Source organism: Corylus avellana, chromosome ca11 (assembly GCF_901000735.1).
Source record: "Corylus avellana chromosome ca11, CavTom2PMs-1.0".
NCBI lineage: Eukaryota > Viridiplantae > Streptophyta > Magnoliopsida > Fagales > Betulaceae > Corylus > Corylus avellana.
Genome location: NC_081551.1, coordinates 7737692 through 7751588, shown reverse-complemented (window position 1 = coordinate 7751588; position 13897 = coordinate 7737692). Strand labels below are relative to the sequence as shown.

Below are 13897 nucleotides of genomic sequence, written 5' to 3'. Positions count from 1 at the left end.
TTTTTTTTTTTTTACACGATTAATTGTGTTCCTTCAGTCGCTATTCACAACCAAACTCATTTTGAGTGTTTATATGGCATAATACCTAACTCCTTGTTTAGAGTCTTTGGTTGTGTTTGTTTTGTCACTTTTCTTCCACATGAACACACTAAACTCTTAGGAAGTATTAGAAACCTTTTTTGTGGCCTTAGGACCAGTCAAGGAAGCTGAGGAGAACTTTGGACCAAATGAGGTTCTACTTGGACCTCTGTAGTCGAACGCTTGCCCTAGGGGCCAAGTGCTTGCCCAGAGATGTTTTAGGAGAAACATCATCTCAGCCTGACGTTTTCTATCCCATATTTTATGTCTTAGGTTCGTTCCAGTGTGAACTTAGGACTAAAGTTAGGTTTTCCACAATTTTGGAGAATCAGAACCATTTTGAGGAGTTTTCAGAGGACTTGTAATTCTGGGTGAGTACTAACTCACATAATACTTGCCATTTCTTTTCCCGCATTGCATGACTATTTTGTATATCAAAAATGCATATTTACAACTCTCATGAAATACATTTTGTTGAATCATGAACTCTATCATTTGTGAAAATGTGCTACTTAACAAGATAATGATGATGAGACTTGTAAAAGCATGCATGTAAAATACGGAAAAGACTAATTGCATCGTATGACATAGTACACCGGTACGTGTGGGGTAACGGCCATGGGCTTACTATACATGTTAACTTTATGGTTAAATGTGTGTGTTGTTATATGGGCCTTGGATCCAATGGTTGTTTTGTGAACGGCGCAGTCTTAACAGGCAGTCACTATAGGATGTACATCATTAGTAACATGGGCCACCTGAGGTCAGACTTGGTCGGGCTGCTAGTATTATGGATAGTAGCGTACAATGGTTGGGGCACAGGCATTGTATCACAGGTCCCTTCGGGCAGTGCCAACCTTACTAAGAAGGGGTAATATCTTGGGTAGACCATACAGTTGAACTATCACTGATTTTCATGATTATAGCATGTACTATATCTATATTACATTCATGGATAACTGTCATACCTAAAAAATGTTGCATACTTTACCAAACGGAGTTCATCACTAAATGGCGTGGGTATTGTAGACATTATTACTCACAAAGTCTTTGGACTTACCCACTTTATTTTTCCCCTCCATTATGTATAATTTGTGCGGTCTAGCTTGCATAGAAGATGATGGATTTGGAAAAAATAATGGTGGTGGCCTAGGACTTGATCCAAGTCATTTTTGAGGACATGGACCCAGTTTGGCTTAAGTCTTGCCTAGGACTTGATCCAAGTCATTTTTGAGGACATGGACCCAGTTTGGCTTAAGTCCTTGTAGGATGATGGAGGAACCATATGGGCGGAGATGATTGAGATTTTCATCATGTTAGCTTTACTTAAAATTAGGCGTTAATCTACTATCTTATGTTCAGACAATTATCCTATGGTTTGTAACCTATATTTTGATGATCGAAATACCTATAGTAGTATTTCGTTATTGATTTCTTATTTCCTATAGTTAAAGTCCTCCGCTGTATTCTCTCGTTTAGGAGAGGTTAAGATCCCTGAATCTTGTCCCGAATCATGGGGCCAATTACCAGTTAATTCATTTTCAAGGGGTGTTACAAAGGATGTGAGAGTACAAGAAATTTTTGGAAGCTCAACTTTGAAGTCTAAGTCTTCATGCCACTCACCATGAACACGTTGTTCCCGAACCATAATAGGCTTATGATACAGGTTCTCGAAATTGATTCTGAATTGCGACCGTCAATATTGGAATACATCTCCAAGTTTTGCACCACTAGACTTTGGGTTAACTGTGCAACCTACCTTTGCAAATTTTCAATCATCACGTCTTGTACACTGCCCTCATGGTCAGGGACTTCCTCATTCGGAACCTGTAGTACCCCGAAATTTATACTCTAAAATAAAGATGATGTATCAAGGATAAGGAGGATTTGTAATTTTATTAAGATTTATATGGAATTAGGTAAATAGACTTAATGTGAAAGATGATAGAAATTGCTAGTTAGAAATATAGTGAGTTATTGAAAGAAAAGTCACATTGTTTTGGACGCAAAAAATTCAATGAGTGACCTTAAATAAAACAATTTTTGAAAGAAAAATAAAAGGAAGTGCTTACTTATTTCATAATTAACCTGCTATTCTTGCTTTATTTATTAATTATGTTTTTCTGCATAAATTATTGTTGTGCATAACAGAGATTATGACATAAAAATATGCATAGCATGTTTTATAGCATTTGGTGTTATGGCTACTTACTAAGTTGTTGAACTCACCCATTTTTCCTAGAAATTTTTCAGATGACTTTATATATCATAGTATTGAGGTCAGGGGTACCGGTGGGCCTCCTAGTATATAAAGACTTGATCATCTGGCCCAATGACTGGGACACTTGGACTTATTGCTTTCTGGTCTAGCAGGAGCAGTAGCAACAACAGTAGTAGTAGTAGTGCCTCAGACGCCATTATAAACTAGATCACTTGGGACAAGCATAGATTGTGCAGCTTTTGTTTATATAGACTGTACAACTTTTGTTCTTTTGTATACCATACAGTCCATAGAAGGACACTGACACCGGGAAAGGATATGACCTTCCTATATTAGTTTACTTTTGTTTTAGTAACTTTATTGCTTATGAAGTTTTGAATACTAGCATATTATAAGTTTGTGATTTCATAATAATGGGAGTTTTTAGTAATCTGGTGATGTTATGTTTCTGTGGTGAACATAAGGTAGGAGTAATGAATTTTTAATAAGAATATGTTACAATTGCTTCCAGCCACTCTACCTCTAGAACTTGGGGCATTTCAGAACCTATCCATGTCGACCATGACCACCAGTGATGAAAAACTAATGAAAAAAAATTCATCCCAAGAAAACACTAAGCTCTAATACCAATTGACGCCAAACATAACTAAGATTGTTCTGATAGCGTATAATAACAGCATAAACTAAGAATTGAAGATTAAGAATGCGGTGTTAGAGATTGCAATTAAAAAGCTTCGGCTAAAGACTGGTCGCCATCCAAAACCATACAAATTTGAAAAAAGGGAGTCAGGTAATAGTAGATAGGAGGTGTTTGGTTTTTTCAATTGGTAGAAAATATTTTGATAATGCATGGTGCGATGTAGTGTCTATGGATACATGTCATTTGTTATTAGGCCGGCCTTGGCATTATGATCGAAGTGTTATCTTTGATGGGCGACAAAATACCTATACCTTGAGCATCAAGGGAAAGAAGGTGGTGTTAGCACCTCAATGAGAATGAGTCATTCGTGCACCAGTGATTGAAAAGGGCACTAATCTCCTATCAATGTCTCGATTCCAAGAGGAAGCAGAAGAATAGGGGGTTGTATACGCCTTGATGCCATGCGAAGAAGGTACTAGCGTAGATGATGAAATGTTAGTAGAGTTACAAGAGGCGCTTACAAAGTTTGCTGCTTTGATACCAATTGACACTGGGCATAACTAAAATTGTTCTGACAGTGTATAATAGCAGCATAAACTAAGAATTGAATATTGAAAAGAGAATTCAAGAAGAGAAAAAAATAACAAATAGGGAAGAGAAAGTCTCTAATTGCCTCAAACAAGCAAATAAAGAAATAACTCTAAAAGACTTAAAATTTAATTGATAATATATATTGAATTGAAAAATAACAAAAACTAGATGCCTTTATATAGGCAAAGTACCTCCTAATGTAACAATGAAAAGGAAAACCAAACCTAATTGAAAAGGAAAACCAAATCCTAATACTAATAGAAAAGAAAAAAACTAATCCTAATAGAAAATGGAAAACAAAAATTCTAATGGAAAAGGGAAAACCTAATCCTTATTCAAAAGGAAAATTAAAACACTCATTCATAATTAAAAATAACAATTTTGTCAATTTTCTCTTGCATCACATCTTCACGAAATCTTATCCATTGGGACAACTCAGTGATCTTATTTCTAACATAAAGTTGGATTCACCATCGAGAGTTTGAGGGGGATGTTAGTATAGTCTATATCATACGTTACTGTATTACAATATTTGTGATAGGATATTTTCATAATATTCTCAACGTATTAAGAAATTATTCTCCGCATAGTATTGCAATATTTGCTATCATATTAGCTATCGTAAATATGATAGAAATATTTTGTGATTATGTTTTTTTTTTTTTTTTAATTGTCCACCCAAGGGGATTGTGATTATGTAGTTACTATATTGTACAATTTCTACAAATAAAAAATGCAAGTTTTTTAGTGCATTCTATTTTCTTTAGCATGTCTTCTTCTTCATATCTAAATATTTTTAATTTCATTAATTAATGGTAACTTGAAAAAAGATGGTGGTGGTGCAACAATGACTATTAATATTGGAAGTGTTGTGTTTTCGCAGCTATTTTTGTGTTTTACTGTCTTTTTTGTGTTGTTTGGGTTACTGTATCCCAACTCTTTTGTGGATTGATCTGATAGTAGAGACTTTTGTAGCCAGTGTCTGCTCTTAGTCAATGAATCCCATTCAGTTCTAGCAATACTTCCCCTGCAACAACCAATTGTCTTTACCTCGTATGGCTTCTAACCGAGCCCTTTTGCCTTTGTCTACCGCTTCTTGCGGCCCTTAGCAAGGCCTAGATTCTTTTTGGTTTCATTTCCTATGGTTGTTTTTATCTCTGTATTGTCTTTTCCATTTGAGTGTTGTTGTTGGGAGCCCACGTCCCCCACCCCGTTTGGGTTTTTTTTTTTTTTCCTTAACCCTCTTCCCATTGTTGAATATAAAAAATAAAAAATAAAAAAGAAAAAACTATAACTAAACAAAAAGAAAAACATAAATGAATTGAAAAAGCATTTTGAGAAGAAATACGTCCTTATGTTCTCCTTCTTGTCATGCATATAAAAGGATTACATAATTTTTTTTGGAAGTCAGTAGAGGCATGATAAAGTTCAAATAAATCATTTACCCGAATTAGAATTCTCTGTAGTTGATTTGAACATGAGAATATTTAGTTAGTTATATGAGAAAAATATAAGAAGCCCTCCAAACTAACAGTTATTTGCGATAGAGCCTCACAATGTTCAAATGGTACTAAAGTAGCCCATCAAACTACCAAAATGTATCAAAAACGCCACTTATATTTTTTTTTTTACCCCTATTCTTTTAAATAATTAAATAATAAAAAAAAATTAAAAAGAAAAAGAAAAAACCAATGGCCGAATAAATACAAAAAGAAATGTTTTTTTGGAATAAATAAATAATTAGTCATTGTATTTAATCTAAATTACAAATCGCTTAATATCATATTTTCATAAAATCAAAGATTTGTGAGATATTAAAAAAAATACAATTTAGTCCTGGAGTCAAATTCCTTTAAAAAATGTGACGAATTCGGTTAAATGTGACGTCAACGCCAATAAAAAGGGTGACACGTGTCATTTTTAATATATATATATATATATATATTAAAGGAAAGCCGCCCCTTTTCCTTTTTTCTTTTTTTTAAAAAAAAATCAATTTTTAGTTTTTTATTTTAGTTTTTAAAAGAATAAGGGTATTATTGGAATATAAAAAAATGTGGTTTTTTTTTTTTTTTCACACATTTTGGTAGTTTGATGGGTGAGTTTAGCACATTTTGAACATCGTGTGACTCTTTTAAAAACAACTATTAGTTGGAGAAGCTTTTTCCCTAATTATATTTGAGGGATATTTTTATCATTTCAAAAAATAAAATAATAAAAATATCCATCAAATATAACTAATTAAATGTTCCCACGTTCATTTAGGTTCGGTTCACCCACATAGTTGATTAGAGCTTCATTGGAAATAGAAATAAATTTTGTTTTTAAGATATTATAATCTACGTCATTGAGGTTCTACTTGACATTATTATTGGGTATAAATTGATAAAAATTGACATTAAATGTAGGAAATCATCCAAATTTGATGTATTGGGTATGAGCATTCTTTCCAATTTGGCGAGTGCGCGCCAACCTTCCCATTCGCGGCCCCATATTTGACTCTTCCCCAAAACAACGAGGTATCGCTCCAAAATGCTACTTCTACAACGTCGAAGGACCGCTCCCACTTTGCGCCAGTCCAAGTCTACGCCCATCTCTCTCTCTCCTGTATTAATGGATGACAATTTGTATTTGTGTCTCGTTGTGTCGATGCATGTATGTAAAATTATATTGGTTAATTTTAATTTGATTAAGTTAATTAAATGTATTAAGCTTTTTAATTTTAGCTCTCTAATTTTGTATCGAGTTCATATCAGATTCGTAGGTCATGACAAAAATTACTTGTTATTATGTCGCGTGTCGAGTTCAGATCATGTCAAAATATGAATATAAGACTATATAGGTGAACTATAACCCAACATATTTAATTAAATTAGTTAGACTTTTCAATCTTAATTATTTAATTTTATATTAAATTTGTACCGAATTTACGGATCGTTTTAAAAATTGATAGTTATATATATATTAGTCCAACATTCTTTTAGCATGGCATACTCAGCGGATATGGTATCTCAATTTACCCTTAAATTTTTATTTATTTTTTAATTAAGATTAATATAAAGATGGATTAAGCATCCCATATCAATTGGAAAATATAAAATATCATTTATCAAAACTTCTAACGTATGAACGACTCACTTAAAAAAAAAAACGGAAAAAGAAAAAAAGAGAATAAGTAGTGGTACTTCCGTCATTTTCACTGGCCCGCCGTGAGGCTTAAATCCAGGGATTGGTCTCATCTACAATACAATTTATTTCAACCTAATTTTTGTGGAAAAGTAGTTGATGATGATCTATTGGTTTATGCGATGATATTTGCTTCAAAATTATGAAGCTTCCTTGTAATTGTAACCCCTGACTTAAAGAGTGCGACACCAACTAATAAATCAACTTGAAATATTGCATGCTGTTTGGTCTTTTTCCACCGAGTCTAGAATTTGTTCTTGAATTGGTATTGCATTTATTATGTGGGCTTTGTTGTCGGAGTGCCCACTCCTTCTGGTTGTTTTATCCATAAACCCAATTTCCCTTATTTTATTCCAAAAAATCAACTTGAAACAAGGGTCTCATGAGTTTATGAGTCATATATATAATATAATCTTTATCTTAATGATTAAAAGTTATTTATATCTCTATAGTCGCTTTATCAGAGTACATTGACTTTGGAATGCATTACCACCATGCACCCAATTATTTTATTTATTTAATTTCCGCAACTACATAATTGTTTCAACCGTGGCTCCCTCCTATATATATGCCAAGTTGCCAACTTCTAAATTTAGTCAATATGAATTTTTATCCATTTAATAATTGTTTGAATAGTAAAAACTTTGACGTATCAATTGGGCACTCATTGATTTTTCTTTTCCACCTTCCTTTTAATCCCATATATATATATATATATACAACTTCAATTCTAGAGAACTACCCAAAAAAAAAATACCCTTCAATTCTAGAGGGATTGACAAGACTCATCTTTGACTTTTTGGTTCATTAAATTTCAACCCAACTTTTGCCTTCTTTTTTCCATATAACTCCAAAGCTTCTATCATCAAGCGGTTCCCTTCTTCTGTGTATCCTTCCAGAGACGAGAATCGACGTTTTGGCATCCTATGGCTGCCATAATTGACCTTCACCTGCCCATCAACTAGCCTCAACCGGTAAACCCACTTGAACTAAATGGTTTAACCTTTGGATACCATAAACACACAACAATTTCCTTCCAATTTAGTCATGCACCCTCAACTAATACCACTCACCCTTCAACTTGTTTATCGCAAATACAAAATCATGCAGGCTGATATAATGAGAAGTTGAATGTGCATACATTCTATATATATATATATATATATATAGAAAATAGAAAGTGGATATAGTGTTAACACTGCGCATCAGCAGACATTTTGATTGCGTTTCAAGCAAGGATAAAAAATATTTATATTTTATAGCAACCAACTTCCAAAATCAGTTGACCGACTTGCAGACTCAAAATCGTGTTAATTAAGCCACTCCCATCATAATCATGGGATAAATATACAATGATTCAGCCATTAATGACAGCAACTTTGAACATGGGGCGCTACTACTCCTCCTATACTGTTCTTGCCGCTGTAATTCCTTTTCTTCTACAAATCTCAAACTTCTGCTGCTGTGCAACCTGCATAGAAGCAGAAAGATTGGCGCTTCTGCAGTTCAAAGACAGCCTTTCCGGCAACCTCAATCGGCTCGCTTCGTGGACGGGCAATGACTGCTGCAAATGGGAAGGAGTTAGCTGCAACAACAGCACTGGAAATGTTGTCATGCTTGACCTCCAAAACTCTGTCTATCCAGATTTGTTTGGATACATCCTTGAAGTTTCCGACCAGTTGAAAGCCAACGCTGTCGACCCTTCTTTGCTGGAGTTGAAATATTTGGAGCACCTGGATTTGAGCTGGAACGATTTCATGGGAAGCCAAATTCCCACTTTCTTTGGCTCAATGCAAAGACTGAGATATCTTAATCTTTCGAATGCGCGGTTTAACGGGGTTGTTCCTGATGAACTTGGTGATCTGTCTGGGCTGCATGCTCTTGATCTTAGCAGTGGTGCAAGCGAATACGAGTTTCAGCTATCTGCCAGCAACCTCCAATGGCTTTCCCGTCTTCCATCTCTGGAAATCCTTGACATGAGCTGGATGAACCTCCAGAACGCCTCTGACATTGTTCAGGTACTCAACAAGCTTACCCTTTTGGCTGATTTACGTTTGTCATCGTGTGGACTTGGTGATGGTGATCATCATGTTAATATGTTCCACGATTATGTCAATTCCACGCTTCTTCAACACTTTGACATTAGTGTAAACGCACTGCAAGGTCCTATTCCTGATAATATCAAGCACATGCGTGCGCTGAAAGTCCTTGATCTTTCAGCCAATGTCTTTGGTTTTACAATTCCTCCTTGGTTGACTAGCCTGGAAAGACTTGTGCATCTCAATCTTGGCAATAATAATTTGACAGGCGAAATTCCAAATGGTTTGGGGAATCTCAGTTCTCTTGTAGTCCTAGACCTGTCGTTTAATTCATTAGAGGGAGGCATACCAAGTTCTTTGTGGAATCTTTGTAGCTTGGAAGTGTTAGATTTAACCATGAACAGATTAAACGAAACAATAGCAGAGCCTTCTAAAGATGCATCTGGGTGCATAGGGAGCAGTCTAGAGAAACTGAGTTTGAGATGGAACAGAGTTAGAAGTCCTTTGCCTGATTGGTTTTCACAATTTTCGAACCTAAAAATCCTTGATCTTGCCAACAACTCATTCTTTGGTCCCATTCCAGAATCATATGGGGCATTGACAAAGTTGAGAATGTTGGATTTTTCTCGTAATCATCTCAATGGAACAGTTCCAGAATCATTTGGGCAACTTTCGCTGCTTGAGAAATTACTCATGAACACCAATTTCTTGCAAGGAACCATGACAGAAGCCCACCTTGCCAACCTCTCAAGATTAGAAGAATTTGACATTGGTGTCAACTCTTTGGCTTTGAGAATAAAATCAGACTGGTTGCCCCCATTTCAAGTCAATTACATAAACATGAGATCTTGCAATATTGGGCCTCAATTTCCACCTTGGCTCCGGATGCAGAAAAGAGTCATTACCTTGTATCTCTCCAACACAAGCATCGCAGATGTTCTGCCGCAGTGGCTTCCAAACCTCAACTTTTCCTATTTGGACCTATCCTTAAACCAGATCAGGGGCAAACTGCCCACATTTTCCAAACCAGATTCTTTCTACATGAATCTGTACTTGAGCTCCAACAAATTTGAAGGCCCCTTGCCAACTTTTCCTTCTATTCTAAATAGGTTGGATCTCACTAACAACTTAATTTCTGGTCGAATTCCAGAAGATATTGGCACCATGACGCCCACACTGGACAACTTCCTTCTCTCTGGCAATCAAATAACCGGTTCTATCCCAGACTCATTGTGCAGAGTAAATACCCTGCGAGTTCTTGATCTCTCCAAAAACATGCTATCTGGCGACATCCCAGATTGTTGGAGCGATTTCCAGATCTTGGTTGTTCTAGACTTTTCAGCCAACAAGCTTTCTGGGGTCATCCCAGCCTCAATTGGAAATGCAACATCACTGCAGTCTTTGCATTTGAACAACAACAGTCTTCATGGAGAGCTGCCGTCGCCCCTACGCAATTGTACAAGCATGGTTATTTTCGATGGTGGTGAAAATCGATTATCTGGAAATATTCCCAGATGGATTGGAGAGAGCATGTCGGGCCTTGAAATTCTTCGCCTGCGATCAAATAAGTTTGATGGGACAATTCCTTTAGAAATATGTCACCTTATTGAGCTTCGGGTGCTTGACCTCGCAGACAACAATCTACTAGGAACAATCCCTCTCTGTTTTGGCAATTTGGGGGGCATGACTTCTGGGTATGCAGCAATGAGTGACATTGGTCTGTATAAATGGTCAACTACTTATGGCGAAAACATGGTTCAGTTCATGAAAGGGAAACAGCTCGAGTACACCAAGACGCTCAAATACCTAATCAACATGGATCTTTCCCATAATAAACTGGTCGGAACCATCCCGGAGGAGTTAACAAACCTGACAGTACTACACGGATTGAACTTGTCCGACAACCATTTGACAGGGAGAATCCCTGACATGATTGGCAACATAAGGTCATTGGAGTCCCTGGACTTTTCAAGAAACCAGCTCTCTGGAACAATTCCACAAACAATCTCTGCGCTCACTTCTCTAAGCCATTTGAACATGTCCTACAACAACCTGTCAGGACAAATTCCATCAGGCTATCAGCTGCAGACCTTTGATCCTTCCAGTTACTTTGGCAACCCTCAACTCTGTGGCTTTCCGCTACCCAAGTGTGCGAGCCCCGACCCGCCGCCGCCGCCTGAAGCTGGCAATGAAGGAGCGGGAAACGAATCCAAAATAGAATGGCTTTACATCTGTATGTCTGCAGGGTACGTGAGTGGATTATGGGGAGTTCTTGGTGTGATGATGTTGAAGAAGAAATGGAGGGAAGCTTATTTCAGCTTCGTGGATAATGTGAAGGAGAGGACAATTTCAGTCTTCAAAGAGAAGGTGGCTACGCCAAATAGAACCTCCAGGACTAGGCGCAACCCCATGGAATGGAGCTGGTAACCAATTTCTTTCTTCTCTGTGGATGATAATTTCTTACAAAGGCATGCTGCACATATATAGAGCTCTATATATATTATTATTATTTTTTTTCCATTTCTATATGTAGGTGAACAACTGAACATTGAGGAATGGAGATACGAGGTGAAGTAAAGACTGTTTTTCATGGAGGGTATCAAACATCAATGTAGTAGCTAATGTAGTGTGTGCCAAAATTCTAAATAAACATGTTAAAGAATATTATGTTAGGGTTATTTACTTGTTAGTTATTTCCTTAGGTATTATTAGTCTATTAGGTTTACATTTCCTTAGTCTACTAAGTTTACCTTTCCTTAATCTATTAGGTTACTTGCCTCTCTATAAATAGAGGTCTCTGTATTCATTATCATTAGATTAGATAAGAAGACTCAATACAATGTAGTACTTAGTGTGTTTCCGCTTTCCCTTATGCTTTTGCTCTCTATATCTCTCCATTATTTTAACATGCTATCAAAACATTCTAATATGGTATCAGAGCCGCCTTTTGTGGCCTTCAATAAACGTCTTTAACGTTTTTCGGCTCTCCCTTCGGCGACCTCCCAATTCCGGTCGTCAGTGCGCCGCCAAACGGTTTTCCGCTTACAATCTGGCACTCCCTCCGGCGACCTCCCAAATCAGGTCATCGGTGCGCCGCCAAGTGGTTTTTTTTTGCTGAAAATCTCTTCCACTCCTTTAGATCTACAGATCTATGGAAGATCTGCCGCCATCAGCCCTCCGAGCTCCTTCACGCTCCTCCAGCAGTTTCTGCCTAAGCCAATCGCCCCGCCACCATGACTCCTCTTGGCGAAATAACCACCAAAAGTGGTGTCTCGGCCCCAGAACGGTGGATCTACGCAATCTTAGCCTATTCCAGCATTGCACGCGCCTCCACGCTCCGCCCTCAGAAACTGCCATCTCTCCAACGCGCCTCCACGTGTGGCTGCCGCTCCTCCACCCATGTCGGATCTTCGTGGTTCTTGCTCCGTTCGATAGATCTATCCCCGGTGATCCCAAATCCATCGAGATCGCCGCCATTGGAGTATCAATGCGCCTCCACGCTCCAGCAAGGGCTTCTGCGCCTGGGCTTCACACGTCCACGCGCCAGTCTACCCTCCTGGCGTGTGAGGCACACGCGCCTCACGCGGCCGCCAGCCTGGGGCGTGCATCACACACGCCAGTACTTCTGCTCTCTCCTCAGCAGCCATGTGTCCTCCAAAGGTGCCGCCACGTCAGCCCCTGTTCCTCTGCCACATGTCAGCTTCGAGAGAGAAAAAAAAAATCAATATGATTCGGATCCAACCATTTTCGACCCGATCCAAAATTGGTTCCAACCGGGTCATCAGGCTAAAATCAGATCTCCACAACCCCGTCCAATACCGGTTCCTAAACTGGGTCACCGGGTCAAGCTCTCTTCAACCCGATTCAAACCGGTTCCAACCGGGTCATCGAGCTCAAATCGGATCTCCCCAACCCGGTCTAATACCGGTTCCTAAACTGGGTCACCAGGTCAAGCTCTCCAAACCAATCCAAATTTGTTAACCCGATCCATCGGATTAGACCCGATTCACATAATTTTTGGGTCAAGCATTTTAATGGTCCATGGGTTTTCTTGCAAAAATATTGGCCCTTTTAACTGGCCCAATTTCTTCAAGGCTTTAAGCCCAAATTTTGGAATGGATCCAAGGCTTCAGCCCATCCAGCAGCCACCCTCAGCCACAAGCTGCCGCTGCCAGCCACCGTGCAATGCCTTCGACCTCCCAACTCCGACCTCCTCCGGTGAGTTTTCCGGCGGACCTAAAAAAAAAATCCCTTTCTTTTTCCCAAACCTTGAGTTTGAGGGGGGATATTGGAGTATTTGAGAAATCACCCTGATCCAAGATTTTCAACCCAACTGGTTAGAACCGGGTTCTACCGCCGCCAGCCTCTGTGCACCGCCTTCGGCCGTCCAACTCCGGCCGTCACTCTGGCAACTCTTTCGGCACAAGCAGCTTTTTCAACAAATTCATTTTTCTTTCCATTTTCTTTTACCCTACACATTGAGTTTGAGGGGGGATGCTAAGAATATTCTGTTAGGGTTATTTACTTGTTATTTACTTTTTTAGGTATTATTAGTCTACTAGGTTTACATTTTCTTAGTCTATTAGGTTTTCTTTTCCTTAGTCTATTAGGTTACTTGCCTCTCTATAAATAGAGGCCTATGTATTCATTATCATTAGATTAGATAAGAAGACTCAATACAATGTAGTCCTTAGTATGTTTCCGCTTTCCCTTATGCTTCCGCTCTTTATTCTCTCCATTATTCTAACATGCTATCAAAGCATTCTAACAAAACAAAAACGAGTGTTTTTTTTTTTTGGTAGATAAGTTAGTTCTATTATATATGTATACAACAAAACTCAAAACAAGTATCAGGATTTCATATATTGATTGTGATGTTAGCTTTCCTCTCCAGCTCGGGGGAGCAGCTACAACAGGGAAAATAAGGGGAGGGATAGGAAGGATTAGGATCCCAGCTATTCCTTCAAAATTGTTAGCCAATTTTTTTGTCAATTTCAACCATCGAATTCCATTCAACCGTATAAATATCGCCATGTGTCCCACTCAAAAGAAAATAATAAAATATTATTTATATTTTAAAAAATAAATATAAAATAAAATAATTAAAAATTAAAAAATTAATTTAATAATATGGGCTGGCCT

General features: G+C 37.8%; 3 protein-coding genes across 3 annotated transcripts in view; all 3 read left to right on the top strand.

Annotated features, from left to right (window-relative positions):
* Positions 1 to 8101: 8101 nt before the first annotated feature.
* LOC132164992 (receptor-like protein EIX1) lies at positions 8102 to 9800 on the top strand. The gene is made up of 2 exons (XM_059575507.1): positions 8102 to 9663; positions 9752 to 9800. Exons 1-2 carry the CDS (start codon positions 8102 to 8104, stop codon positions 9798 to 9800), a joined length of 1611 nt encoding a protein of 536 aa, XP_059431490.1.
* Positions 9801 to 9821: 21 nt separating this feature from the next.
* LOC132166755 (receptor-like protein EIX2) lies at positions 9822 to 11414 on the top strand. The gene is made up of 2 exons (XM_059577630.1): positions 9822 to 11178; positions 11289 to 11414. The coding sequence occupies exons 1-2, from the start codon at positions 9920 to 9922 to the stop codon at positions 11290 to 11292; spliced, it is 1263 nt and encodes a 420-aa protein (XP_059433613.1). The 5' UTR covers positions 9822 to 9919; the 3' UTR covers positions 11293 to 11414.
* Positions 11415 to 11906: 492 nt separating this feature from the next.
* LOC132164991 (receptor-like protein EIX2) overlaps positions 11907 to 13897 on the top strand; it is a 5648-nt gene continuing 3657 nt past the window's right edge. The window contains exon 1 of the mRNA XM_059575506.1: positions 11907 to 12374. Coding sequence (XP_059431489.1) covers positions 11907 to 12374 — 468 coding nt within the window. The remainder of the gene's footprint in view (positions 12375 to 13897) is intronic.

What these genes read in the sequence shown, in the direction of transcription:
- LOC132164992 (XM_059575507.1), top strand. Translation starts at nt 8,102, where the DNA reads ATGGGGCGCTACTACTCCTCCTATACTGTTCTTGCCGCTGTAATTCCT. An exon ending in CAGAAAAGAGTCATTACCTT is followed by an intron (nt 9,664 to 9,751) that starts GTATCTCTCCAA and finishes TCCTTAAACCAG; the next exon opens with ATCAGGGGCAAACTGCCCAC.
- LOC132166755 (XM_059577630.1), top strand. Translation starts at nt 9,920, where the DNA reads ATGACGCCCACACTGGACAACTTCCTTCTCTCTGGCAATCAAATAACC.